General features: G+C 43.5%; 1 protein-coding gene across 1 annotated transcript in view; it reads right to left on the minus strand.

Moving 5' to 3' along the window:
• Positions 1-648: 648 nt before the first annotated feature.
• Positions 649-26,251, minus strand: part of TACC3 (transforming acidic coiled-coil containing protein 3) — a 177,825-nt gene continuing 152,222 nt past the window's right edge. Inside the window, 2 exon segments of the mRNA XM_029592616.1 lie at positions 649-1,239; positions 18,783-18,903. Of these exon segments, the coding sequence (XP_029448476.1) occupies positions 1,174-1,239; positions 18,783-18,903 (187 nt within the window). The 3' untranslated portion in view covers positions 649-1,173.

The raw sequence follows: 26,251 nt of genomic DNA on the forward strand, positions 1-26,251 counted from the left end.
ACAAGGGCCAAACTAGACAGGAATCGACCGAAAACTGGTAAAAACTTACCAGAGTACCGTGGAGTCAAAAATTTGAAGGAGGGACCCCCTGTGGGGTATGAAACTTTTTAATAATTCCGTGAGGAAAATTCTTGTCAAGAATCTCTGTGGAGCTCCTTAACCGCGTGGCTACTGCTGCGCAGAAAAAAAAAGAAGACTGAAGGGGGACCCCTGCTGGCTGCAGGGTTAGTGACATGCTGGGCATGCCCAGTAGGGGCTAGTCAAAGTTCTAGAAACTGAAAAGTGTTCCGTGATTGGGCTCCATCCTGTGATGTCACCTATATGTGAGGACTACCATCCTGCTTGTCCTGTGAGAATAAACTGAACTCAGTAGTATAAACCCCCATGTGTAATTTTTACCTGTAGGGTTTTTGCAGCAATCAAAGCAAAACTACGCTGCTGAAAAGGAGAGATTTGCTCCTGCTTTCTCTGCAGATGTTTTCATAACAAAACATGCAAAGTTTTGTATAACTTAAAAAAGCCCCATAGGTTATTCTATTCTTTACCCTCCCCCTGCACCCTAGAAATGTTTCTGTGGCTAAAATTACCCACATTGTAGAACATATTTTAAGCACATTGAAGGTGGGCAATAATCAAAGAGCCAATGTCTGCAGGTAAAATGCTGTTTTACCTGTGGAAATGTTTATTTCCCTTTATACTCTTGGAAAAGCATTTTCTGTAAATTAAGATCAATCATTAGAATATATATTTCTGCTACGTGAAGTTGATATATGATACAGAATTAAAAATATGCAACATCTGTAATTTCAAGGAGAGCAAGAGTTTCCTGCTGGGTCTGTCCAGTATTTGATAAGTACACATTCACAGAGTATAGGTATATTGATTAATGAAAATGTTTTCTAGCCAAACAAGTTATTGACTATTGTACATGGGAAAACAGCGGCAATCATATGAAAGTACTGTATTTAATCCAATAAAACTTTAAATATCAAACAGCAGTTCTACACAATTGATTCTGTTTATTGTACAAATGTAAAGGTTAGAAAAAAGGCATACAGCAACAAAGCTATTTATTCTTCACAAGCATAATTAACAAAACATGTAACGAAGACAAACAAGACTGGCAGATATGAAAGGGCAGTGCCACAGAAAAATATTTACAAAAATAATGCTTCAGTTTTTCTCCATCTTTGAAATCAAATCATCACAGATTTTTGTCAGCTCTTCATTTTCTTTAGTCTGTTGAAAAGAAATATTTTGTATGAATTAAAGAATTCCAACAGTTAGTATACAACTAGACACACAGTTTGTACGATATTGACGATGCATCAGATAGTGAAGGTTCTCTAGAACAGATTGATTCTTTTTATTAATTCTGCCTCTTTAGAATTAACAAACATTGACATTTTGAATTCTGGTACAGAAAACTGGGCATCTGATCTAGAATTTGTAATAAAATTCAAGTTTATAGAAAGTTTTATATGCAATTTCTCAAGTGAGATCTTTAAAATGGACAACCTATAAAAAGCATTTAGACTGAGGAAAATCTTAATCATCTGCATGTTTGGCCATTCACTGTCTAAGTTCTACAATTCTGTATAGTTCATTTAAACATATACCGCATAAATTGCTTACCTGTGTTAGATTTACAAGTATTCTCAAAACGGTTCTTGGAATCACATTTGTAGATTATGTTTTTAAAGCATAATAGCCAGACCAGTCCCCTCCCCCAAAATAAAAACCTGGTGGCTCAGTGGAAAGTTCTGTGTACTGCCATGCAGAGGACTGGAGAAATTACTTACCTGATAATTTCGTTTTCCTTAGTGTAGACAGATGGATTTAGGACCAATGGGTTATGTGCTCCTCTGCTAGCAGATGGAGATGGAATCAGATTTCAAAGCTGACGTCACTTTAGATATACCCCTGCAGTGACCTCAGCCATTCAGTATTTTCTTCAAAAGCCATTGTGGACCTACTATTGAAAAAGTTAAGTAAAATTTGGATAAAACTTGATTAAAACCTTGATTAAATAACTGGTGACCATAACTGTACTCAAACAAATTTAAGCGCTGAATCCCAACAATATTATAGATACCCGGATCTAAGGCTAGGGCGATGGCTTACCTGTAACCTCTTGAAATAGATATTCACCTAATGGGCGATTCCTTCGTACCATTCATGGGCAGCTGTGGGCGGGATACCGAGTCCATCTGTCTACACTAAGGAAAACAAAATCATCAGGTAAGTAATTTCGCCATTTCCTAATGTGTAACCAGATGGACTCAGGACTAATGGGATGTACAAAAGCTACTCCCAAACGGGTCGAGAGTCTGCCCGCGGTCCGGTTAGCACCACCCTTGTAAAGGCTGCATCCTCTCAGGCCTGGATGTCCAGGAGGATCACATCACTGCTTGACAGATGTCGACAGGAGACAGCAGCTTAGCTTCCGCCCAGGATACTGCCTGGGTCTTAGTGGAATGAGCTTTAAACTGAAGGGGTAAAGGCTTCCCTGCCTCCTCATCAGCTCCCATGATCACTTCCTTGATCCAGCGAACTATGGTAGCTCGCAAAGCCACTTCACCTTGTTTCCTTCCACTGTGAAGAACAAACAAGCGGTCAATCTTGCACACCGGTTCTGAATTTTCCAGATACCGTACTAAGAGCCTACTGACGTTTAAGTGGAGTAGGATGTGGTACTCTGTGTCCTTGCGCCTACCAAGGTGACTGAAAGGAAATGGACTGATTCAGGTGAAACTCAGAGAATAACTTTGGTAAGAAGGAAGGAACAGTGCAAAGCTGTAATGTTCCTGGAGTAAACATGACAGCACCTGTAGTTCAGAGATGCAATGAGCCGAGTATATCTCCACCAAGAATACAGTCTTCAGAGTTGCGCAGCGACCAAAAGGAAGGCCCTGCTAAAAAGTCCAATAATAGATTGAGGTTCCATAGGGGGACCGGCCACTTTAAGGGTGGTTAGAAGTGTTTAACCCTTTTTAGGAAACAGGCCAAGTCCGGATGCGCAAACAAGTTGGTTCCGTTCATTTCACCCCTGAAACTGAAGAGAGCCGCCACCTGGACCAGGCCGAAGGGCAACACCCAGAACTGATAATGGCGGCCCAGTACCGCAAAGCGTAGGAAACGCTGGTGGTCTTCACAGATTGGGATATGAAGGTAGGTCTCTGAGAGGGCCAGGGAGGTTTAAGAACTCTCCCGGTTGTACAGCCATTATGACTGAGCAAAGAGTTTCCATGAAGAAGTGAATTATCCGCAGATGACAATTGATGCTCCTAAGATCCAGGATGGGTCAAAATGAACCCTCCCTTCTTGGGTATGATGAAATAGATGGAATAATGCCCTGTATTTTCCTGGGGTGTAGGTACCGGAGTTGTAGCCCTCAAACCATTATATGGCAGTATTTTTGTTAGTTTCTGTGAAACTAAATTTGTTTGAAGTATGTGTTAATCATTGTTTTTATTATGTATGCATATTTTGTTCATTGCCTAGGCCTTTTTGTGTTAAGCGATTAATAAATTTTAATAAATGAAATGCAAAAAAAAAAATGAAAAGTATGTTTTCTAGGTTTTATCACATTCTCAACTTTGGAAAGGAGAAATTACAGATGAAGGAGAAGTTACTCAGACGGAAGATTACCCGCAGTCCAATCAACACCGCCCAGGCGAACATGGTGATCTCCCAAGCCTGAACATCCAAGCAGTAATGCTTAGAAAAGGTGTGTAAGGATGACCACGTCGCCACTTGGCAAATCACAACAGGAGTCAAATTTCCACTTACTATAACCACCTAAGACCTCGTGGAATACGGTCTAATCTGCTTCAGCAAAGGAATCTAGGCATCCACATAAGCAGCTGAGATGACTGCCTTACCTCAATGGGCTATAGTTGCCCACATAATCAGTTCATCCTGTTTACCACCACCATGGAGCACAAACAGGCAATCAGACCTCCGAACAGATTTAGTAACTTCCAAGATGGGCAGTGAAACAAATTGATTCAAATGAAACTCTGAAACCATTTTGCAAAAAGGCGGCACAGTCCAAAACTCCCAGGGTCATATGTAGAAAAGGCTCACAGCAAGAAAGAGCTTGCAGCTTAGAAACTATGTGCAGAAAGATTGCCACCAGAAAAACTGTCTTCAAGATAAGCAGCCGCAAGGAAAGGCCATGCAGCGGCCAGGTCAGACCCACCAAGAATGTCTGGTCGCATGACATATAGTGAGGGCAAAGGTAGCGCCGGCGCCATTTTGAATATTGCCAATACGGCGCGAGTGCAGGAGGTCGCTCCCGGACCCCCGCTGAACTTTTGGCAAGTCTTGTGGGGGTCCGGAGGCCCCCCCAAGCTGGCCAAAAGTCCCTGGGGGTCCAGCGGGGGTCCGGGAGCGATCTCCTGCACTCGTGACGTCGGGTGACAGGAACCAAAATGGCGCCGGCGCTACCTTTGCTCTGTCATATGGTAAGGGCAAAGGGTCACCGATGCCATTTCTATTAACGCAGCCGTGGCCCGAGAGTGGGAGATCGCGCCGGGACCCCCCCACTGGACCCCAGGTAATTTAAAACATTTTGGGGGGGTTCGGGAGGGTGGGGGATTTGTTTTAAAGGGTCGGGTGGGTTTTAGGGCTGTTTTGGTATGCCGGTTTTCCCGCCCTCCCCCCTCCCCCGATTTACGATTTTTTGACGATAAATCGGGGGAATTGTTATTGTATCGCGGCTCTATGATTTTTGACGATTTAAAATATATCTGACGATTGTTTTAAATCGTCAAAAATCCCTATTACTAATAGAAGTGTCACTATTAAGCAGACTATGCTATACTATATATGGTGAGAAAGAAGAGTACCAAGAGATCTAATCAGAGACCATGAAAATGTGGCCTAAAGATACCAAAACAGCCCTAATTTGGGTACTACTCCCCTACTTAAAAAGGACGTTTATGCTCATCTTGATATGTCACCCCAGCATTTGCCTCCTGGGAAAGTGGGAAATGGGTGAATAGTGAAGGCTTGTGGGGGTAAACTCTCCCAGGGTCGATGCAAGGGTATTAGGCACCCTAAGTGAATCTTATAGTGACGTGCACCCCCCTCCAACCCCCTCAACACAGCTATGCATCACTAATAAGATTTTATAAGAAAATTGACATTCAAAGTACAGTCTGAGGTAAAATTATGACATGTATATTCTATTTACATACACTGCGCAGCCGCGGTGTTTTGGATGAAAAAGGCAGATGTACGTTGAGTAAGTAGTTGGGTTTTATTTGAATTCGGGATGTGATTTAATAAAGTTTGGAGCTTCTAATTGAGAATGTTGTATTATATATTCTTTTTGAAATAGCATAGTGGTCAAATGACGAAGGTGTCTAGTGTAAAATGGTTTTGAATCAGTGGAATAAAATAGGATGTAACCGCCTTGTGTAAGTAGAGCAAGATATCACAGGTTAGTAATTGAAGTGTTAAAAATTTGTTTTGGTTTTTATTAAATAGTATTAGGGTTATGGGGTGGTATTTGTTTAAAGCAAATATGTGATTAAAATCTTTTTTAAATTAGTAAGGTGAATTACTGAAAAACGAAGATGGGTGCATGAAAAGGTTTGGTGAATCCTTCTGGCAGTAGAAATGAGGTGAGTGTGGTGGTGTTGGAAATAGGAGACTAGTAGAATCATATTTTTAGCGGTATAAAAATATTTAAGAGAGTTTGGCAACATGTGGAGTACATTAATGAGGGGTAGGGTGCATTTTTATTTAATAAAAATATAGTGAAGGAATTTATGTAATTGTCTATGGTAGAAGTAAAGAGAACTATTTGAATTTTATTCGAAGTATTTTTTGAATAATAGGTCTGGAAAGGCAGCTTCATGAATAAGAAGTGATTGGCAATATAAAATTGTTGAATGTTCCCCATATGGTGGAATATTAAAGAGCGATTATAAAGTTGATCCCCTGAAGAAACCGATGGGTGAAACAGGAGCTTCCTGTCGGGAGAGTTGAGAGAAAATCGTGTGAAGGGAGAGTTGAGAGAAAATCGTATGAAGAACAAGTTGGAAATGGAGTGAGGGAACATTGGGAGAAAATTTTGTGAAGAACAAGTTGAAGAATAAGCCAAAACAAATAATTGAGTGGAATTGAAAATATGTGATTGGGTGGGAATGTTTAAATTTGTGTTATACATAGGTAAAATGGTAAAATGTATGTAATGTACACAGTGTTGATAGGTTTTAATGTATATTTAATATGTATTGTCTAGAAGGGTGAATGTGTGGTGTGAGTGGATACAATATAGGTGTGTTATGTATGTTTTTTAATTAAAGTTGTAATAAAGAATTAAGTCGGTTTAATGAGTAAATACGGGTACATTGTGTATAATTGTATGATATAGAATACCTGTAGTGAAACCATTGATTAGAGATATATATTTGATCATATTTATTTGGACCAACAGTGTACAACTTGTGCAACAGGCACAACTAGTGGTGTACTGTGGGGAAAAATGAGGCAGCCTGAAAATCACAGCAGTTCGCATGTGGAAAGAGTTGGGATTATACTGGAAATATGTTCACGACAAATTGGCCAAAGGCAGAGTATTGGCGTCCTTCCTTGTCCAAGCAGTAATGAACTGCAAATGTGTGAAGAGAGCTCCACATTGCAGCTTTACAGATGTCAGCAATGGGTACTGAACAATAGTGTGCTACTGAGGTTGCCATGGCTCTCACAGAGTGCGCCTTCACTCGTCCCTGGAGAGGAAGGCCTGCTTTGTCATAGCAGAATTCAATACAGTCTGCTAGCCAATTGGAGAGGGTTTGTTTGCCCACTGCAACTCCCAGTTTGTTATTATCAAAAGAAACAGAGTTGGGTGGATTTCATATGGACTGCAGTGTGGTCTAGGTAAAAAGCAAGTGCATGTTTACAGTCTAAGGTGTGTAACACCTTCTCGCCTTGGTGAGTGAGGCCTTGGAAAAAATATGGACAAGACTATAGAGTGATTCAAAAGGAAGTCAGTAACTACCTTGGGAAAGAATTTAGGGTGAGTACGGAGAACCACCCATTCATGTAGGAACCTTGTATAGGGTAAGTATGTGACAAGTGCTTGAAACTCACTAACCCTTCAAGCAGATGTACTGGCTACTAGGAAGATAACTTTCCATGTAAGAAATTTAACATTACAGAAGTCTATAGGATCAAACGGGGAGCGCATGAGCCTTTTAAGTACTACATTTAGGTCCCAGTCAGTGACTGGTGGCCGTAAAGGGGGCTTAAGTTGTAATAGACCCCTCATAAATCTACTCACATGGGGTTGCGCTGTTACCGGATGGCATAACAGGCCTTGGTTTTGAGTTATGAGAGTGGGAGCTGTGCCCAGACGAATGGATTCTCTAATCGAGAGGTCGAGAAGTATGGGAAACCATATTTGTCGAGGCCAATACAGGGCTATGAGTGTCATTGACCCTTTGTCCTGTTGTAGCTTCACGAGAGTTTTGGCTATTAGCGGTATCGGGTGATATGTGGATAGAAGGCCTGTGTTCCAGGGGCGAGCAAAGGCATCCATGGCTAACTTGTTTGGTTGCCTGTGCAGGGAGCAGAATCTGTCCACCTTGTAATTCAGTTCGGATGAAAAGACATCTAATTGATGGTTGATCCCAGCGTTTGAAGATTCTGGTCGTTACCACAGGATTCAGCGACCACTCGTGGGGATGGAATTGTCGGCTGAGGTGATCCGCCACTACGTTTGTATGCCTGCAAGATAAGTGGCCTGGAGAAGCATGGAGTGTGCAAGGGCCCAGGCCCAGATCTGCGCAGCTTCTTGGCAGAGGAGGTAAGAGCCTGTGCCACCCTGCCTGTTTAAGTACCACATTGCAACTGTATTGTCTGTTTGTATGAGAACAGTCTTGTATTAAAGGCAGTCTGAACGCATACAGAGCATAACATATGGCTCAAAGCTCTAGGAAGTTGATTTGAAACGTTGCTTTGAGCCATGTCCAAGTACCTTGAGTTTGAAGATTGTTCACATGAGCTCCCCAACCTAAGGTGGATGCATCTGTGGTTAAAGTTACTTGTGGAACTGGTTGCTAGAAGGGTAGACCTGTTAGCAAGTTGTTCTTGTTCGTCCACCAGAGAAGCGATAAACGTAACTGGTGGGTTATTTGAATCTGAGATGAAAGCGGTTGACTGGCTTGGAGCCATTGAGATTTCAAAGTCCATTGAGTTATTCTCATGGCCAGCCTGGCCATAGGAGTGACGTGGACCGTGGAAGCCATGTGGCCTAGCAACATAAGGAATTGATGGGCTGACGCTGTGTGTTTTGAACGCAGAGACATAGCTAGCTTGGAGAGTGTCTGCGTGGTCGTTGGGCAGGAACGACTTTGCTATTGTGGTGCCCAAGTCCGCTGCGATGAAAGTTAGGAGGTGAGATGGAGTTAGGTGGGATTTTTGGTAGTTGATGAGAAATCCCAACGAGCATAGCAGAAGGGGAGGGAGCTTGAGAGCGTCGAGAGCTCCTTGCTTGGATTGGCTCTTGATTAGCCAGTCGTCGAGGTAAGGAAAGACATGTATGCTTTTCCTCTGTAGATAAGCTGCGGCAACTGCTAGGCATTTTGTAAATACACAGGGTGCCGAGGCCAGTCCAAAAGGCAGAACCCGGTACTGAAAGTGTTGATGTCCCACTAGGAACCGCATATACTTGTGGTGATGTGGGAAGATTGGAATGTAAGCATAAGCGTCTTGAAGATCCAGAGAACAGAGCCAATCTCCTTTATGCAGAAAGGGAAGCATCGTGCACAAGGACACCATCCTGAATTTTTCTTTTCATAGAAATTTGTTGAGATTGCAGAGGCCGCCTGATTTCTTTGGAATGAGAAAATAGCGGGAGTAGTACCCTCTGCCCTGCTGTGCTCGAGGAATAGGTTCCACGGCCCTGGCGACCAGAAGGGTGAACAGTTTGTCTCTAGAAGAGTTGTATGATCTTTTTGCATCCACAGTGGATTGGGCGGTGAATCCTGGAGTACCGTGAAAAAGTTTAGATGGTATCCCTGGGTTATGATGGAAATAATTCATTGGTCTGTGGTAATGTTGAGCCATTTGGTTATGAAGTGATGAATTCGACCTCCTACTGGTAAATCTGGTTCTGGATTTGTGGAGGGGCTGCTGTTCTCTGGAAAGGTTTCAAAATTCAGATGCTTGGCCTGTTTGTGGAGGAGGCTGAGATCTGGATGTTTTAGGCTATCGAGTATGCCCTCTCTGAGACTGCCTAGCTGTCCTCACACGAGATGTAGGTGGGTATCATCTGCGTGGGCGATAAAATCGTTTTTTTTTTAAGGTCCCTTGGTAGTCACTGTTGATAATTGGCGCAGGGTTTCAATGAGCCACTGCACCTTGTAACTTGTCACCGAATAGTTTTTCACCGGTGCATGGTAAATCAGCAAGTCTGCCTAGGATTTCAGGTCTCAGGTCATAACATAACATGCCATACTGGATCAGACCAAGGGTCCATCCAGCCCAGCATCCTGTTTCCAACAGTGGCCAATCCAGGCCATAAGAACCTGGCAAGTACCCAAAAACTAAGTCTATTCCATGTTACTGTTGCTAGTAATAGCAGTGGCTATTTTCTAAGTCAACTTAATTAATAGCAGGTAATGGACTTCTCCTCCAAGAACTTATCCAATCCTTTTTTAAACACAGCTACACTTACTGCACTAACCACATCCTCTGGCAACAAATTCCAGAGTTTAATTGTGCGTTGAGTGAAAAAGAACTTTCTCTGATTAGTTTTAAATGTGCCACATACTAACTTCATGGAGTGCCCCCTAGTCTATTATATGAAAGAGTGAACAACAGATTCACAGCTACCTGTTCTACATGTCTCATGATTTTAAACACCTCTATCGTATCCCCCCTCAGCCGTCTCTTCTCCAAGCTAAAAAGTCCTAACCTCTTTAGTCTTTCCTCATAGGGGAGCTGTTTCATTCCCCTTATCATTTTGGTCGCCCTTCTCTGTACCTTCTCTATTGCAACTATATCTTTTTTAAGATGCGGCGACCAGAATTGTACACAGTATTCAAGGTGCAGTCTCATCATGGAGTGATACAGAGGCATTATGACATTTTCCGTTTTATTCACCATTCCCTTTCTAATAATTTCCAAAATTGTTTGCTTTTTTGACTGCCGCAGCACACTGAACCGACGATTTCAATGTGTTATCCACTATGATGCCTAGATCTCTTTCTTGGGTGGTAGCACCTAATATGGAACCTAACACTGTGTAACTATAGCATGGGTTATTTTTCCCTATATGCATCACCTTGCACTTATCCACATTAAGTTTCATCTGCCATTTGGATGCCCAATTTTCCAGTCTTAAAAGGTCTTCCTGCAATTTATCACAATCTGCTTGTGATTTAACTACTCTGAACAATTTTGTGTGATCTTCAAATTTGATTACCTCACTTGTATTTCTTCCAGATCATTTATAAATATTGAAAAGTAAGGGTCCCAATACAGATCCCTGAGGCACTCCACTGCTCACTCCCTTCCACTGAAAAAAATGTCTATTTAATCCTACTCTGTTCCCTGTCTTTTAGCCAGTTTGTAATCCATGAAAGGACATTGCCACCTATCCCATGACTTTTTACTTTTCCTAGAAGCTTCTCATGAGGAACTTTGTCAAATGCCTTCTGAAAATCCAAGTACACTACATCTACCGGTTCACCTTTATCCACATGTTTATCAACTCCTTCAAAAAAGTGAAGCAGATTTGTGAGGCAAGACTTGCCTTGAGTAAAGCCATGCTGACTTTGTTCCATTAAACCATGGCTTTCTAAATGTTCTGTGATTTTGATATTTAGAACACTTTCCACTATTTTTCCTGGCACTGAAGTCAGGCTAGCTGGTCTGTAGTTTCCCGGATCGCCCCAGAACCCTTTTTAAATATTGGGGTTAAATTAGCAATCCCCCAGCTGAATTAACGCTGGCAAATCCTCCCGTCTGAGTCTGCCTGGTGACGTCATCCACCGGCGACTCAGCTTTATTGATGGCATACAGAGGAGAAGCTTGCGGCGGTGCCAGAGGATCCGGCTGGCTCAGACAATTTCCCAGGCAAAAACGGCACTCCTCTTGCCAAATCGCTGGAGGGGCTCGATGCCCTATTTTCTGGGGTAAGGACTGCAAACTCAGATATAAAATGCTGACCAGAGGGGATGTTCAATTTCGGAGGAAAGATTCGTATTTTCCCCTTCCTTTTATGAGGCATACTCAAATAGAGGTAACGTTTTATTACAAAGAAGAAATTCAGGAGTCAGAGCAGCGTGAGGTGCATCCTTTCAGGCAGCCATCTTCGTTCTCTCTGATCCTGGAGCCCTTTTTAAATATTGGGGTTATATTAGCCACCCTCCAGTCTTCAGGTACAATGGATGATTTTAATGATAGGTTACAAATTTTTACTAATAGGTCTGAAATTTCATTTTTTAGTTCCTTCAAAACCCTGGGGTGTATACCATCCGGTCCAGGTGATTTACTACTCAGTTTGTCTATCAGGCCTACCACATCTAGGTTCACCATGATTTGTTTCAGTCCATCTGAATCATTACCCATGAAACCTTGTTCAGTACGGGTACCTTGCCAACATCCTCTTCAGTAAACACCGAAACAAAGAAATCATTTAATCTTTCCGCGATGGCCTTATCTTCTCTAAGTGCCCCTTTAACCCCTCAATCATCTAACAGCTTTTAGCCAGGCCCATTTCCTGGCACTGATTCCTGCCGCTGACATACAAGAAGCTGTCTCAAAGGAGTCGTAAGCAGCACGAACTTCATGTTTACCAGCCTCAAGGCCTTTATGTAATATGGCATGGAGGGTATCTTGCTGTTGAGGAAGAGAGTCTGCTACTTCTTTAACCTATTTACCTAGATTCCTCTGATACTGTCATGTAAAGTTGGTATGCAGCTATTCGTGACACCAGCATAGACACTTGAAACATTTTGCGACCTAAAATGTCAAAGAATTTTTTATTTTTACCAGGAGGAGTGGAAGAGTGTGGTCGCAGTCTTCTGGATTTCTTTTGTGCAGATTCAACTACCCCTGACTGATGGTGTAGTTGTGGTTTTTGGAATCCAGGGATGTGTTGGAAAAAATAAGTTGCATCTGTCCTTTTATTCACTGGCTGAACAGCACAAGGATGCTACCAGAGACTATGCTGTAGATCTACTAGTACCTCGTGTACTGAGATTGCTACGACTTCCTTTGGAACATCAACAAATTGGAGAGCTTCCAATGTTTTGTGCCTTGTGTCCTTCTCCATAATGAGATCAAAGAGAATTGTCTCTGACATCTCTCTAACAAAATTGGCAAAAGAGAGGTCTTCGGGGGACAATTTTCTCATTTTCTCCGAAGGAGATGGTTCCGACAAAATATCCTCCATGGAAGTGTCTGGGTCCACATCTTCCCATGTGTCAGAAAAGGTCTCTAGTCGAGATCCTGAAGAAGGGAAGAAGGGTGGTATTGTAGGACGTATTGACACCGATGGATCCTTCGATGGCCTCGATGGATGGTGCGATGGCATCGATGCAGGTTTCGGTGGCACTGGAGAAAAACGCAGGCCTCTGTCCCGAAAGCCCTGATGGATCAGGCATCGGTGAAATGGGATTGGAATCTGTGCCCTCATAGTCTGAAGACCCGTGAATGGTAATCGGGGCTTTCAGAGGTTGTGCGGGTTGCTTTGGCTTTGGTGGCCCGGGTTGCGTTGGAAGGGCTCCGATGAGTCTATCCAGCCTGGTTAGGAATGGTGCAAATATCGATGGCTCCGGGGTGTCTAGGTCTCTGAGGGCATAGAGCACTGCCTGGCGGATAAAACCGTCCAGTTCCTCCCTGAAAGCTGGTGTAGATATCACAGCTACAGGGGGTGGCAGGCTAGGCACTACTGGCACCTCCACAGGAACCTGTGGGGTCTCAGTACCCAGCACAGATATCGGTGGAGATCGCCTTGGCAGTTCAGGTGGAGAGGGTGTAAACAGCTCCTCTACCCTTGTCCTCTTCACAAGTGGCTCGATAGCCATCGAAGCTGATGTGGTGTCTGTGCTGGCACCGGGAGTAGACTCGTGTCTGTGCTGGTGTTTGTGCTTCCCTCAGTGCTCGGCCCGGTCTTTCCCCAGCGCTGAGGTAGATGCTGTCGATGCGTTAGACCAGGGGTGGGCAATTCCGGTCCTTGAGGGCTGCAAACCGGTTGGGTTTTCAGGATATCCCTAATGAATATGCAAGAAAAAGATTTATATATGACTGAGGCAGAGTGCATGCAAATCTCTCTAGTGCATATTCATTAGGGATATCCTGAAAACCCGACCGGTTTGCGGCCCTTGAGGACTGGAATTGCCCATCCCTGTGTTAGACGGAGTTGGTGACGGACGTCACCGCTGCCCTGATGTTCCCGGTGAGGTTTAATGATAAACTTTTTCGATGCTCCTGCCGGAGACGATTGGGTGGATGTCGATGGAGTCAGTTTAATTTTAAACAGGGTTTCCATCTTGTTGAGGCGAGTTCGCCTACCCTTCAGAGTCATCGGGGCACAACTTGGGCAAGTAGACACATCGTGTGATGAGCCGAGGCACAGCACACAGACATTATGTGGGTTGATAATAGACATGGTTCGGAGGCATTCAAGACATTTTTGGAAACCAGTTGCCACAATGGCAGAAGTTGGTGCCCAAAAACAGTCAATGGCCTGCAGGCACCGAAAAAGGTGGCAGTGGGAACCAACCCGAGATAGTAATTTTTACTCACCGAAAGATGAAACACTTTCCCCAATGGGAGACAACTATGAGGGAATGTTTTTCTGAGGTAAATTATAAGATTTTTCCGTGAGGAAGTGTGTGAGAATTCTCACAGAGCTCCTAACCACGAGGCAAACTGCAGCACGGAAAAAAAGAGACTGAAGGGAGACCCCTGTGGCTCAAGGGATCATGGCATGCTGGGCATGCTCAGTGTGCCAGTCAAAAGTTCTAGAAACTTTGACAGAAAAGTTTTCCATGACAGGGCTCCGTCCAGTGATGTCACCCATATGTGAGGACTACCATCCTGCTTGTCCTGGGAGAAAAGACATCCTCCTCAAACCAGCACAAAGTCATCTGCTTGAGAAGCATATACTAGACTTCAAGAAGCGAGCCCCTCCTGGGTTAACTATGCTGGTGGCCCCAAAAGAAGCTCCTGCTCCACCCAGCACAAGAGGAGTCCAAAAAGGTACTGGTCTGGGAGTAGGAATGGCTCTGACTTTTCACAGACTTGCAGAGCTCCTCTATCTTCCAGGCCATGCTCCTCCGATCTCTGCAACATCTGACCACAGTCAGATCAGTTAGCTGAAATGAGGTAGGGACCAAGGCTCTGTAAGATATGGCCATCTGTTTTGAACATCTTGTGGCCACATAGTCCTTGAAGTCATTTGAGATGGCCTTTTTTTTGGATTCTGATATCTTGCATTTAATTTTGATTTTTTTTTTTTGGAAGAGTACTGAAAAGTGCTGGTGATGTAGCGAGGCAACTCGAAGAACAAATTAGTGAAGCAAAAGCTTCAGAAGAAATTGAAAAGAGAAAAAAGGGTATATATTCATGCAGAAGCTTGGACAACAAAAGCCTGAGGGGCACACAAGGCAATGTATTCATGGGAACCCCTATCCATGCTCAGATGTTTTATAAATAAAAAAGGGTCCTTTTGGCACCGGATGACATCACCCAAGTGATGTGTCATGGCTAATTCAGCCTCACTTGTCAAAGGAGAACATTAAAAATATGCAGTTATACATTTTGTTATACATCTGAACTGACATTAACAAGAACATACAAAAAAAAAAGTGCTACCTTTGAACAATGAGGCACATGGGTTATGGGAGGGACAGCTGTACAGCATTTAGTGAAAGCTTGTTGTTTTTAATCAAGTCAGAAAGGTACAGATGTCACCAATGTACACCATGATATGCCTTAATGCAACTAGTGTAATATTTTATATATATGAATAATATTTATATTTATCTCTCTCTCTATATATATAGATCTATATCTATAATTTTAATATAATGTTAACATCTGTACCTCCACTGATTTTGGAAATCTTTCCATTAGTAAAGTATGCTTCAAACCACCATCCAAACAAAAAGATTAGATCTTTTATGGCACCAACTCACTTTGCTCCCCCCTCCCCCAGAGTAAATTTCTTCAGTCTACTTTAATATAACCCCCTTTATTTTTCTTCCACAAGTCCTGGCTTCTCAGCTGTGCTGCCAAGAGCAGTACACACGTAAACTTTAAGAAGGAGCAGCCGAGAGCATGGAGCAGTCTGATTAAGCTGGTGCATGTAGAAAGGCTGGCAGGGCCGGAGCAAGGGGATTAGGTGCCCTAGGCGAGCCTTCTCCCTTGCGCCCCCCCCCCCCCATTGCGCTGCAACCCCCCGGTCTCAGCCCCTACCTCATTCTCAATCACGCCCGCCGACTGAGGTTTTCTGGGTCGCGAGCAGGTTGGACACTGCTTGCGGCCCGCCAAGTCTCCACTCCTCTTTGCCACCGCTTGTGGCCCCATATAGCTCGCACCCAGTGGCGCACCAAGGGTCTCCAGCACCCGGGGCCCAATGCATTTTTGTGCCTCTCAAGCATCCCCCCACCCCCGTAATCCTTCTTGTACTAATGCTTAAGGTCACAGAACATCAGTGGCGTCTCTAGACAGAAAAAATTTGGGACATTTCTTCATCACACCCACCTCTATAGCATGGATCCTGCTTTAAAATTGGTTATAAAAAAAAAATTGTTAATAAAGTCCAAAGGGTCCTCTGCGTTATTTTAAAAAGCTGGCCAGTTTCAAACTTCTAGTAAAACTACTATAAAATTATTTGATAGCCTCATTCAACTAATTCTATATGGCTATGAGAATGAAGTCTGGAATATATAGGAAGGGACAGAATGTCAATACAAATCCTGCACCTCCAGTTCTGTAACTCTGTGCATCCACTGAAATTCCCCCAAACAACGGAGCTTGGATATTTCCCTTACAGCTCATTGTACTAAAAGATATTTTCAAATTCTGGTGTCACCTCACAGTAACAGCAGCACAAACACCTTCCACTGCCAGGCACATTGTGAACTAACAAAACCCCACAAAAAAAAAAAAAAAAGACACTCAAAATCTATACTGCAATCCCATTGTAACGTAACAGTAATAACACCAAGGACTCAAACAATAACTCTACCTGTGAATAAGCAAGGGTAAATATTTACACTGGGTCCTAGAATACCAATACACCACCTACTGAAGAAACAAAACAAACCCGATTGCTATAGATCCCTATACAGACACTACATGCTAGCAGAATCTCTCATCATGGTCACAAACAGAGCCAGAGACAGACCCTTACCAAATACAGAATACAAAATAAAGGAGCACAAATTAGAAAAAACTGAAATGGAAACCCCAAGAAGCCAGGCTCTGTGTATTAACAATGGAAAAACAGAACCACCATTCCTCATAAAACAATAAAATCAAGAAACAAAGCATCAGTTATAATAGTAAAACCATACTAATAAAATATTTTAAAACTACTGATAAATAGAATTTCTATTAATTAAAATCATATACATTTTTTTACAATTTCCCAAACACCAATAAGATATTTCAAAACACCACATATATCAAACACCACCCAATAATTAAAACTAATAAGGATTTTAAAAAGCCCCTGCTGTCCATACATGGGAGCTCTTGATTTCCAGTCACCCTGATATTGTCGAGGATTAGGAGGTTATCCTCTCTCTCTCACATGTCCATTCTCTCTCACACATACACTGTCACATACATACACATTCATGCTCTTATACCCACCATAACCTCTCACAGACACTGACACACTCTCAGGCTGTAAGACACTCTCTCCTCCTCCACACCTCCCCCCCCCCACACACACTCTTACTCCCCTGGATTTTCTCAAACACACTTATGCTCTCACTCTCACTGGCTCCCTCACATACACATAAACACACACACCCAGGCAAGCTCCCAGTCATTCCAACACACACAGTCCCCTACGCAGGCACCAATTCATTCTCACACACATACACGCACCTATTCTCACATATACAAACCCCAGGAGGACACCCATGCATTCACACACACAGACACACCCTCAGGCAGGCATCCATGCATTCACACACATACACCCCCAGGCAGGCATCCATGCATTCACACACATACACCCCCAGGCAGGCATTCATGAACCCCCAAGGCAGACTCCCATTCATACACATGCACACACTAAAGGCAGACCCCCCCCTCTCTTTCTTTTGCCAGCAACCTCAGAGCATATCTCATTCCTCTTCTGCCACTGTCACTGCTGCAGCGTGGCTATTGGATGGGGAAGTGCTGATTGCTGCTACTGGCACTGAAGCCCATTCTGCTGCCTCCTCTGTGCAAGCCCAGTGGGCTTCTACTTCCTCCATGCTGATCTCGTAAATTGTGAGATCCGCATAGAGAATGCTACTCTTGCACATTCCCAAAGATTACATGTGCCAATCAGTAAAAAGTAATTTTTTTTTTTTTACATTTGCTGTCTGATCTTAGTTTTCTAGTCAGTTGATCACAGGCTTTTTTTTCCCACCTTCCCTTTCTTATTTTTTTTGCCAATTCCTTTTATATTGTCTTTTTTTCTATTTCCTTTCTTTCCATCTAACTGTCTTCTTCCCTCAAACACACAGTCAGGTTCTCATTCTCACTTGCTTTCTCTCTCTCACACACACACACACACACACACACACACACACACACAGGCTCTCACTCTCACATACTCTCTCTCATACAATCATTCATACACACAGTCTCACTGGCACATGCTGTCTCACACACACAGAGGCTCTCACATGCAGTCTCTGCAAACATTAAGGTCCTCACTCCCGCACAGTCTCTCATACACAATCTCTCAACTCATCTCATAAATGCACATGTACACACTCTACAGGCCCTCAGCCTCTCACCCCTCTGGGCCTCCTCTTCACAGGTCGCCGCAGAATGGGCTCTGCAGAGGCCCTGATCTTCTCAGGCCACCCGCAATGTGGGATCTGCAGCGGCCCTGCTTCCGGGCCTCCTCCTCTTCTCAGGCCGCTGCGACTTGGGATTCATGGCAGCCTGTAAGCACTGCTCCTCTTCTGCACGTGGCTGATGCTCCTTCTCCTTCCTGCCCGTGTGGCTCCGGCAACATTTTTCTTCCGGGGCCGCGCGGGCAGGGAGGAGGAGCACCTGCAGGTTTGGATGCAACCTTTTTCTTTGGGCCATGGTAACATGAGCTCCACCACGGCCCTGCCAATCTTCTTGCTGTTTGTATCCGGCGCACAGCACCAGCAGTAGTTCACTGCTCAGCTGCCAGTGAGATGAGGTCCACCGGTGACCGCATGAGCCTTCATGTCCGCCATCAGTGGCTCGGCGCCCTAGGCCCAGTTCACCTAGTGCTTCCACTGGCCCTGGTGGCTGGGTAGCTTGGCCTGGAACAATGCAGCTTATGAAAAATGCTGCATCCTTAATCTAGTAGAATTGGCTGTAGAGAGCTGGTCTACAGAAAAGTCCCCAAGGAATCCAATTATAAGTTTAAAGATGATTTTTTTAACAGAATTTTTTCGTGCATGGCCTGTATGGGTGCATAGGCAAGATGGGAGTTTGACTGTTTGCTGGTTTTTAGACAGCACCTCCTAATCAATAAAAGTAAATCCTCACTTGCGTATTTCAGCATGTGTTAAGTAAACTATTATGCAGACGCACAGACTGACCTTTTGTTCAAGAGATTGCTCCATTGACTGAATTTTCATATGTTCTTTGCGTAACATGGCTTGAAGAGCTGCAATCTCTCCCTTGGCTTTGCTTCGTACTTGAGCTATCTCTTCATTTGCCCTATAACATTAAAGCAGCATATTACGAGAACATTGGTTTTCATTAAATTATACACACACACATATATATCGATATACCAGTATATATCGAGAGAGAGAGACCGGTTATATATTGCCTTTGAATTGGAAAAACCTAATACAATTAGAATTTGTTTTTTATGCTGAATTTGTGTGTGTGTATATATATATATATATATATATATATATATATATATATATATATATATATATATATATACCGTATTTTTCGCTCCATAAGACGCACTTTTTTTCCCCCAAAGGTGGGGGGAAAATGTATGTGCGTCTTATGGAGCGAATATAAAAAAAAACCCAAACAAAAATCTAACAAACACCCCCCCCCCGACTCCCCCAAGACCTGCCGACTTAATTTCCTACAACCCCCCCCCCCCAAGACCTGACAAATTAATTTCCTGCAACCCCCCACCCTCCTGACGCCCCCCCAAGACCTGCCGAATTAATTTCCTGCAACCCCCCACCCTCCTGACCCCCCCAAGACCTGCCAAACGTCCCTGGTGGTCCAGCGGGGGTCCAGGAGCGGTCCGGGAACGATCTCCTGGGCGTGAGCCGTCGGCTGCCAGTAAACAAAATGGCGCCGACGGCCCTATGCCCTCACTATGTCACTGAGACCGACCGCTGCTATTGGTCGGTCTCAGTGACATAGTGAGGGCATAGGGCCGTCGGCGCCATTTTGTTTACTGGCAGCCGACGGCCCTATGCCCTCACTATGTCACTGAGACCAATCGCTGCTATTGGTCGGTCTCAGTGACATAGTGAGGGCATAGGGCCGTCGGCTGCCAGTAAACAAAATGGCGCCGACGGCCCTATGCCCTCACTATGTCACTGAGACCGACCAATAGCAGCGGTCGGTCTCAGTGACATAGTGAGGGCATAGGGCCGTCGGCGCCATTTTGTTTACTGGCAGCCGACGGCTCACGCCCAGGAGATCGTTCCCGGACCGCTCCTGGACCCCCGTTGGACCACCAGGGACGTTTGGCAGGTCTTGGGGGGGGTCAGGAGGGTGGGGGGTTGCAGGAAATTAATTCGGCAGGTCTTCGGGGGGTCAGGAGGGTGGGGGGTTGCAGGAAATTAATTCGGCAGGTCTTGGGGGGGTCAGGGGGGTGGAGGTTGTTAATTTAAAGGGTTGGGATGGGGGGGGGGTTTTTGGGGGTTCCCACAGAAAGAAAAATTTTCTGATCTGGGGAGTGGACCGAAATGGCCCTCCCCAGACCCGAAAACAAAATGGGGAGAAAAAAAACAAACTATGCACTCCCCTAATTTGCTCCATAAGACGCCCAGACGCAGAGCCGGTTTAGCACAATTTTTTTTTTTTTAATTTTCCCCCTCTGAATCCTAGGTGCGTCTTATGGTCAGGTGCGTCTTATGGAGCGAAAAATACGGTATATATATATATATATATATATATATATATATATATATATATATATTACACACACACACAAATTCAGCATAAAAACAAATTCTAAGTGTATTAGGTTTTTCCAATTTAAAGGCAAATGCAGACTTCTCAAAACATACATATATATATATTTTTTTATTTATTATATATATATATATATATATATATATATATATATATATATATATAGTGAAGTCTGCATTTGCCTTTAAATTGGAAAAACCTAATACAATTAGAATTTGTTTTTTATGCTGAATTTGTGTATATATATATATATATATATATATATATATATATACATACATATACATATACATACACACACACATATATACAAATTCAGTATAAAAACAAATTCTAAGTGTATTAGGTTTTTCCAATTTAAAGGCAAATGCAGACTTCTCAAAACATACATATATATATTTTTTTTAATTTATTATATATATATATAGTGAAGTCTGCATTTGCCTTTAAATTGGAAAAACCTAATACAATTAGAATTTGTTTTTTATGCTGAATTTGTGTATATATATATATATATATATATATATATATTACACACATATACATATACACACACACACATATACACATAGAATTTGTTTTTATGCTGAATTTGTGTATATATATATATATATATATATACATATACATACACACACACATACATACACACACACACACACATATATACAAATTCAGTATAAAAACAAATTCTAAGTGTATTAGGTTTTTCCAATTTAAAGGCAAATGCAGACTTCTCAAAACATACATATATATATTTTTTTTAATTTATTATATATATATATATATATATATATATATATATATATATATATATATATATTGTGAAGTCTGCATTTGCCTTTAAATTGGAAAAACCTAATACAATTAGAATTTGTAGATAAATTCTGATTTATATTCATCATTGCAGAGATCATTTAAGGATGTTATAGCAAAATTGCTTACCTTGTAATAGGTGTTATCCCAGGACAGCAGGATGTAGTCCTCACATATGGGTGACATCATTGATGGAGCCCTATTGCGGAAAACGTTCTGTCAAAGTTTCTAGAAACTTTTGACTGGCCTTGTGAGGCCACTGAGCATGCCCAGCATGCCATGATATTCTCTGCCACAGGGGTCTCTTCAGTCTCGTATGTAGCAATAAGCTTTAGCAAAAAATAAAACGTATCAGACCCAACTCCACGGGGTGGCGGATGGGTTTCGTGAGGACTAGTCCTGGAATATAGGTGATTAGCTGTCATTTTGTAGTGAAGCAACAGTGACATATTGAAAATGAGGCAGCCGAAGATCACAGCAGATTGGATGTAGAAGGAGTTGGGATTAAACTGGAAACAAGTTCTTTAAGACAGATTGTCCATATGCTGAATCTTGTCGTCCTTGTTTGTCCAAACACTAATGAGCTGCAAAGGTGTGAAGAGAACTCCATGTTGCTGCTTTACATATGTCAATTGGCACTGAACGATAGTGTGCTACTGAAGTTGACATTGCTCTTACTGAATGCGCCTTTACTCGCCCTTGGAGAGGAAGGCCCCTACTGAATGCGCCTTTACTCACCCTTGGAGAGGAAGGCTTGCTTTTTCATAGCAAAACTGTATGCAATCTGCTAGCCAATTGGATATAGTATGTTTACCCACTGCTTTTCCTGGTTTGTTTGGATCATAAGATACAAAAAGTTGAGTGGATTTCCTGTGGACTGCAGTACGGTCTAAGTAGAATGCTAGCGCATGCTTACAGTCCAAGGTATGTAAGGCCCGTTCCCCTTGGTGAGAAAGAGGCCTTGGAAACAATGTGGGCAAAACTATGGATTGGTTCAAGTGGAATTCCGTAACTACCTTGGGGAGGAATTTTGGACGTGTTCGGAGAACCACTCTGTCATGTAGAAATTTTGTATAAGGTGAGTACATGACAAGTGCTTGCAACTCACTAACCCTTCTAGGCGATGTAATGGCTATAAGAAAGATGGTTTTCCATGTCAGAAATTTAATATCACAGGAATTCATGGGTTCAAATGGAAAACACATGAGCTTTTGTTAAGACCAAATTCAAGTCCCATTCTGTGACTGGTGGTCGAATTGGTGGTTTAAGGTGAATTAAATCTCTCATAAACCTACTGATAAGAGGATGTATGGATATTGGTGCATCTCCCATCTTGGTATGGTAAGCTGAGATTGCACTTAAATGCACTCACAGATGTCGTCTGGAGACCAGAATCTGAAAGATGGCATAAGTAGTCTAGTAGAGAAGTTGTGGGGCAGGAGAAAGGGTCAATATTCTTTTGCGTGCACCACAAGGTAAACCTCTTCCATTTCGAAGAATAGTTCTTTCGTGTTGAAGGTTTACGTGAAGCTATAAGCACTTGAGAAATTAGTTGAAAGATTGAGTGGTTGTAAAATCAAGCTTTCAACACCCATGCTGTCAGGGATAGGGATTGGAGGTTTGGATGGCACATCCGACCCTGATCCTGAGTTATGAGAGTGGGAGCTACACCCAGGCGAATTGGTTCTCTGATTGAGAGGTCTAGAAGTGTGGGAAACCATACTTGTCAAGGCCAATACGGTGCTATGAGTATCATGGACCCCTTGACCTGTTGTAGCTTCACTAGAGTTTTGGTTATGAGTGGTATCGGAGGATACGCTTATAGAAGGCCTGAGTTCCAAGGGCGAGCAAAGGCATCCTTGGCTAGTCTGTGATGCTGTCTGTGCAGAGTGCAGTAGTTGTCCACTTTGTGATTCAGACGTGACACAAAGAGGTCCATCGTTGGTTGACCCCAACGTTGGAATATCCTGGTCACTACTAAGGGATCCAGGGACCATTCGTGTGGTTGGAACTGGCAACTGAGCCGATCCGCCACTATGTTTGCCTGCTAGATAAGTGGCCCGGAGAAACATTGAGTGTTAGGGCCCAGTCTCAAATTTGTGCAGCTTCTTGACAAAGGAGATATGAGCCCATAACTCCCTGTTTCTTGATGTACCACATGGCTGTGTTGTCCGTTTGGATCAGAACAGTCTTGTGAGAGAGGCAGTCCATGAACGCATGCAGCGCATAACGTATAGCTCAAAGTTCCAGGAAATTGATTTGAAATGTTGCTTCGAGTTTTGTCCAGGTACCTTGGGTTTGGAGATTGTCTATGTGAGCTCCCCAACCTAAGGTGGATTCATCTGTAAAAGTTATTTGTGGGACTGGTTGCTGGAAGGGAAGGCCCTTGTGCAAATTGTCCTTGTTTGCCCTCCATAGTCGAGATGAACGTAGATGGTGGGTTACTTGAACTGGAGTGTACAGTGGTTGAATGGCTTGGATCCATTGTGCTCTTAAAATCCATTGAGTTACCCTCATGGCTAACCTTTCCATAGCAGTGAATGAACTGTGGAGGCCATGTGGCCTAGTAAGGTTAGAAACTGATGAGCTGTTGCCTGTTTCTTTGAGTGAAGCGAGTTTGCCAGTAGGGAAAGTGTGTCTGCTCGATCCCCAGGTAGAAACGCTTCTGAAAGTATGGTGTTCAATTCTGCTCCTATGAATTGAAGCAGGTGAGACAGAATGAGATGGGACTTTTGATAATTGATGAGAAAGCCCATGGAATGAAGTAGAGTAATTGTTCAACTGAGAGAAGCCGGAGCTCCTTGTTGAGATTGACTTCTGATGAGCCAGTCGTCTAAGTAGGGAAAGACTGACACTTTCTTTGTGTAAGTGTGCTGCTATTACTGCCAGACATTTGGTGAATACTCTGTGAGCAGAGGCAAGTCAGAATGGTAGTACTCTGTACTGGAAATGTTGATGACCTACCATAAAGTGCAGATACTTGTAATGAGGAGGGAATATTGGAATATGAGTGTAAGCGTCTTGAAGATCCAGAGAACAAAGCCAGTTTCCTGTTTGAAGAAGTGGAAGCATGGTGCCTAGAGAGACCATCCTGAACTTTTCCTTTTTCAGAAATTTGTTGAGATTTCTGAGGTCTAGTATGGGACGTAGGCCTCCGGTTTTCTTTGAAATGAGGAAATAGCGGGAATAGAATCCTCTGCCCTGCTGAGTCCGGGGCACCAGCTCTACAGCCCTGGCTCTCAGAAGAGTGGACAATTCTACTTGCAATTGGATTATGTGATTTTTGCTTAAAGGAAAAGGTCTCGGAGGAGAATCTCTTGGAAAGGAGAGAAAATTGAATTGGTAACCGAGATATTACTGCGAGTACCCATTGGTCTGTTATTTATAACCAATGGTTGTAGAAGGAGGATACTCGGCCTCCTACCGGAAGATCTGGTTGAGGATTTTCAGAGATGGCCTTGGTCTCTGGGAAAACCCTCAAAAGCCTGCAGCCGGTCCCGTCTGCGGTGGAGGTTGAGGCCTAGCCTCCCTATGTTGTCTGGGCTGAGCTCTTTGTTGTGGCCTAGTAGATCTGCCCCTTGATGCTGGAGGGTAATAATGCCTGTGTCGATAAAAGGGGCATCTAGACTCTTTTCTTGGAGGCCGACGAGATGACTGGGTAGCTGAATCCTGCGGAAGTAACGAAAGTTGTCGCAGGGTTTCTGTGTGCTCTTAATTGTGCAACCGCATCTTGCACCTTGGAACCAAAAAGGTTGTCACCTAGACATGGTAAGTCAACTAATTTTTCCTGGACTTCAGGCCTGAGGTCAGACGCTTTTAGTCATGCCCAACGTCTCGCACTTATACCAGAGGCCGCTACTCTGGAGGATGTTTGAAACCCATCATAAGCAGCCCGGACTTCGTGCTTGCCAGCTTCAAGTCCTTTGTAAATAATTGCTTGGGCTGCTTCTTGATATTGTTGTGGTAATGATGTTGTAAAGCCTTGCATCTGTTTCCACAGATTTCTTTGATATCGAGTCATGTATAATTGATAAGATGAAATCCTGGTATTTAACATGGCTCCTTGGTAAATCTTTCTTCCCAGAGAATCCAAGAATCTATGATCCTTTCCTGAAGGAGTGGAGGAATGCAGTCTTATCCTTTTTGACTTCTTTTGTGCGGATTCCACAACCACTGACTGGTGTGGGAGCTGTGCCATTTGGTAGCCAGAAACAGACTGTACCAAATAAGTAGTGTCCATTCTTTTATTGACTGAGCATGGGTGCTCCCAAAGCAGATGCTGTAAGTCCAGCAGGACTTCATGAACAGGTATGGCTACTACTTGTTTTGGAGGATCCACAAATTGGAGAACCTCCAATGTTTGTTGCCTAAAATCTTCCTCCATTACCAAGGTGAAGGGTATGGTGTCCGCCATATCCTGGACAAAATTTGTAAAGGATAAATCCTCCGGTGGAGATTTCTTCCTTTGGTCAGGAGGTGAAGGGTCTGACAAATTCTTCAGAGGAAGTGTCTGTATGCCCATCATCCCAAGTATCATATGGATCTTCTTGATTATGGAGATATCGGAGAAGATCTTGGTGGCCGAGGAAGTCCTGAGGGACCTGGTTGCGGATCATCGAGGGGAATCCATCCGGAACCTCTTTATGTGGTTTGGATGGAAGAGCATCGACTACTTCATCAAATCTCTTCATGAGAAGTTGGTACAGCACAAGTTCAGGATGTCCTGAAGCCCCAGGTGATATCGGCATCGATGGCATTGGGTCTGGCATCAAAGACGGAATCGGCGTTGGCATCGATGGTCTTCTCAGCATAGACTTGGGTTGTGGTGCCGGCATCGGTGCAGGCACCGGCATAGACGGGGTTGTCTGCATCGGTGCAGGCACCGGAATCCAGACATCTGTTATTTTAAGGCTTGGAGCACCACTTGATGGATGAAATCAGACAATTCCTGCGGAACAGCTGGTGCAGGCCGCGCAGCCATACGCGGTGGCGGTGTTCCTTCCACAGAACCCTATGGAGGTTGGACAACAGGTGCATCTCCATGGGGTGAAGGCCCCCCGACGTCGAAGGT

The sequence above is a fragment of the Rhinatrema bivittatum genome, chromosome 1 (assembly GCF_901001135.1).
Source record: "Rhinatrema bivittatum chromosome 1, aRhiBiv1.1, whole genome shotgun sequence".
In the NCBI taxonomy this organism is placed as follows: domain Eukaryota; kingdom Metazoa; phylum Chordata; class Amphibia; order Gymnophiona; family Rhinatrematidae; genus Rhinatrema; species Rhinatrema bivittatum.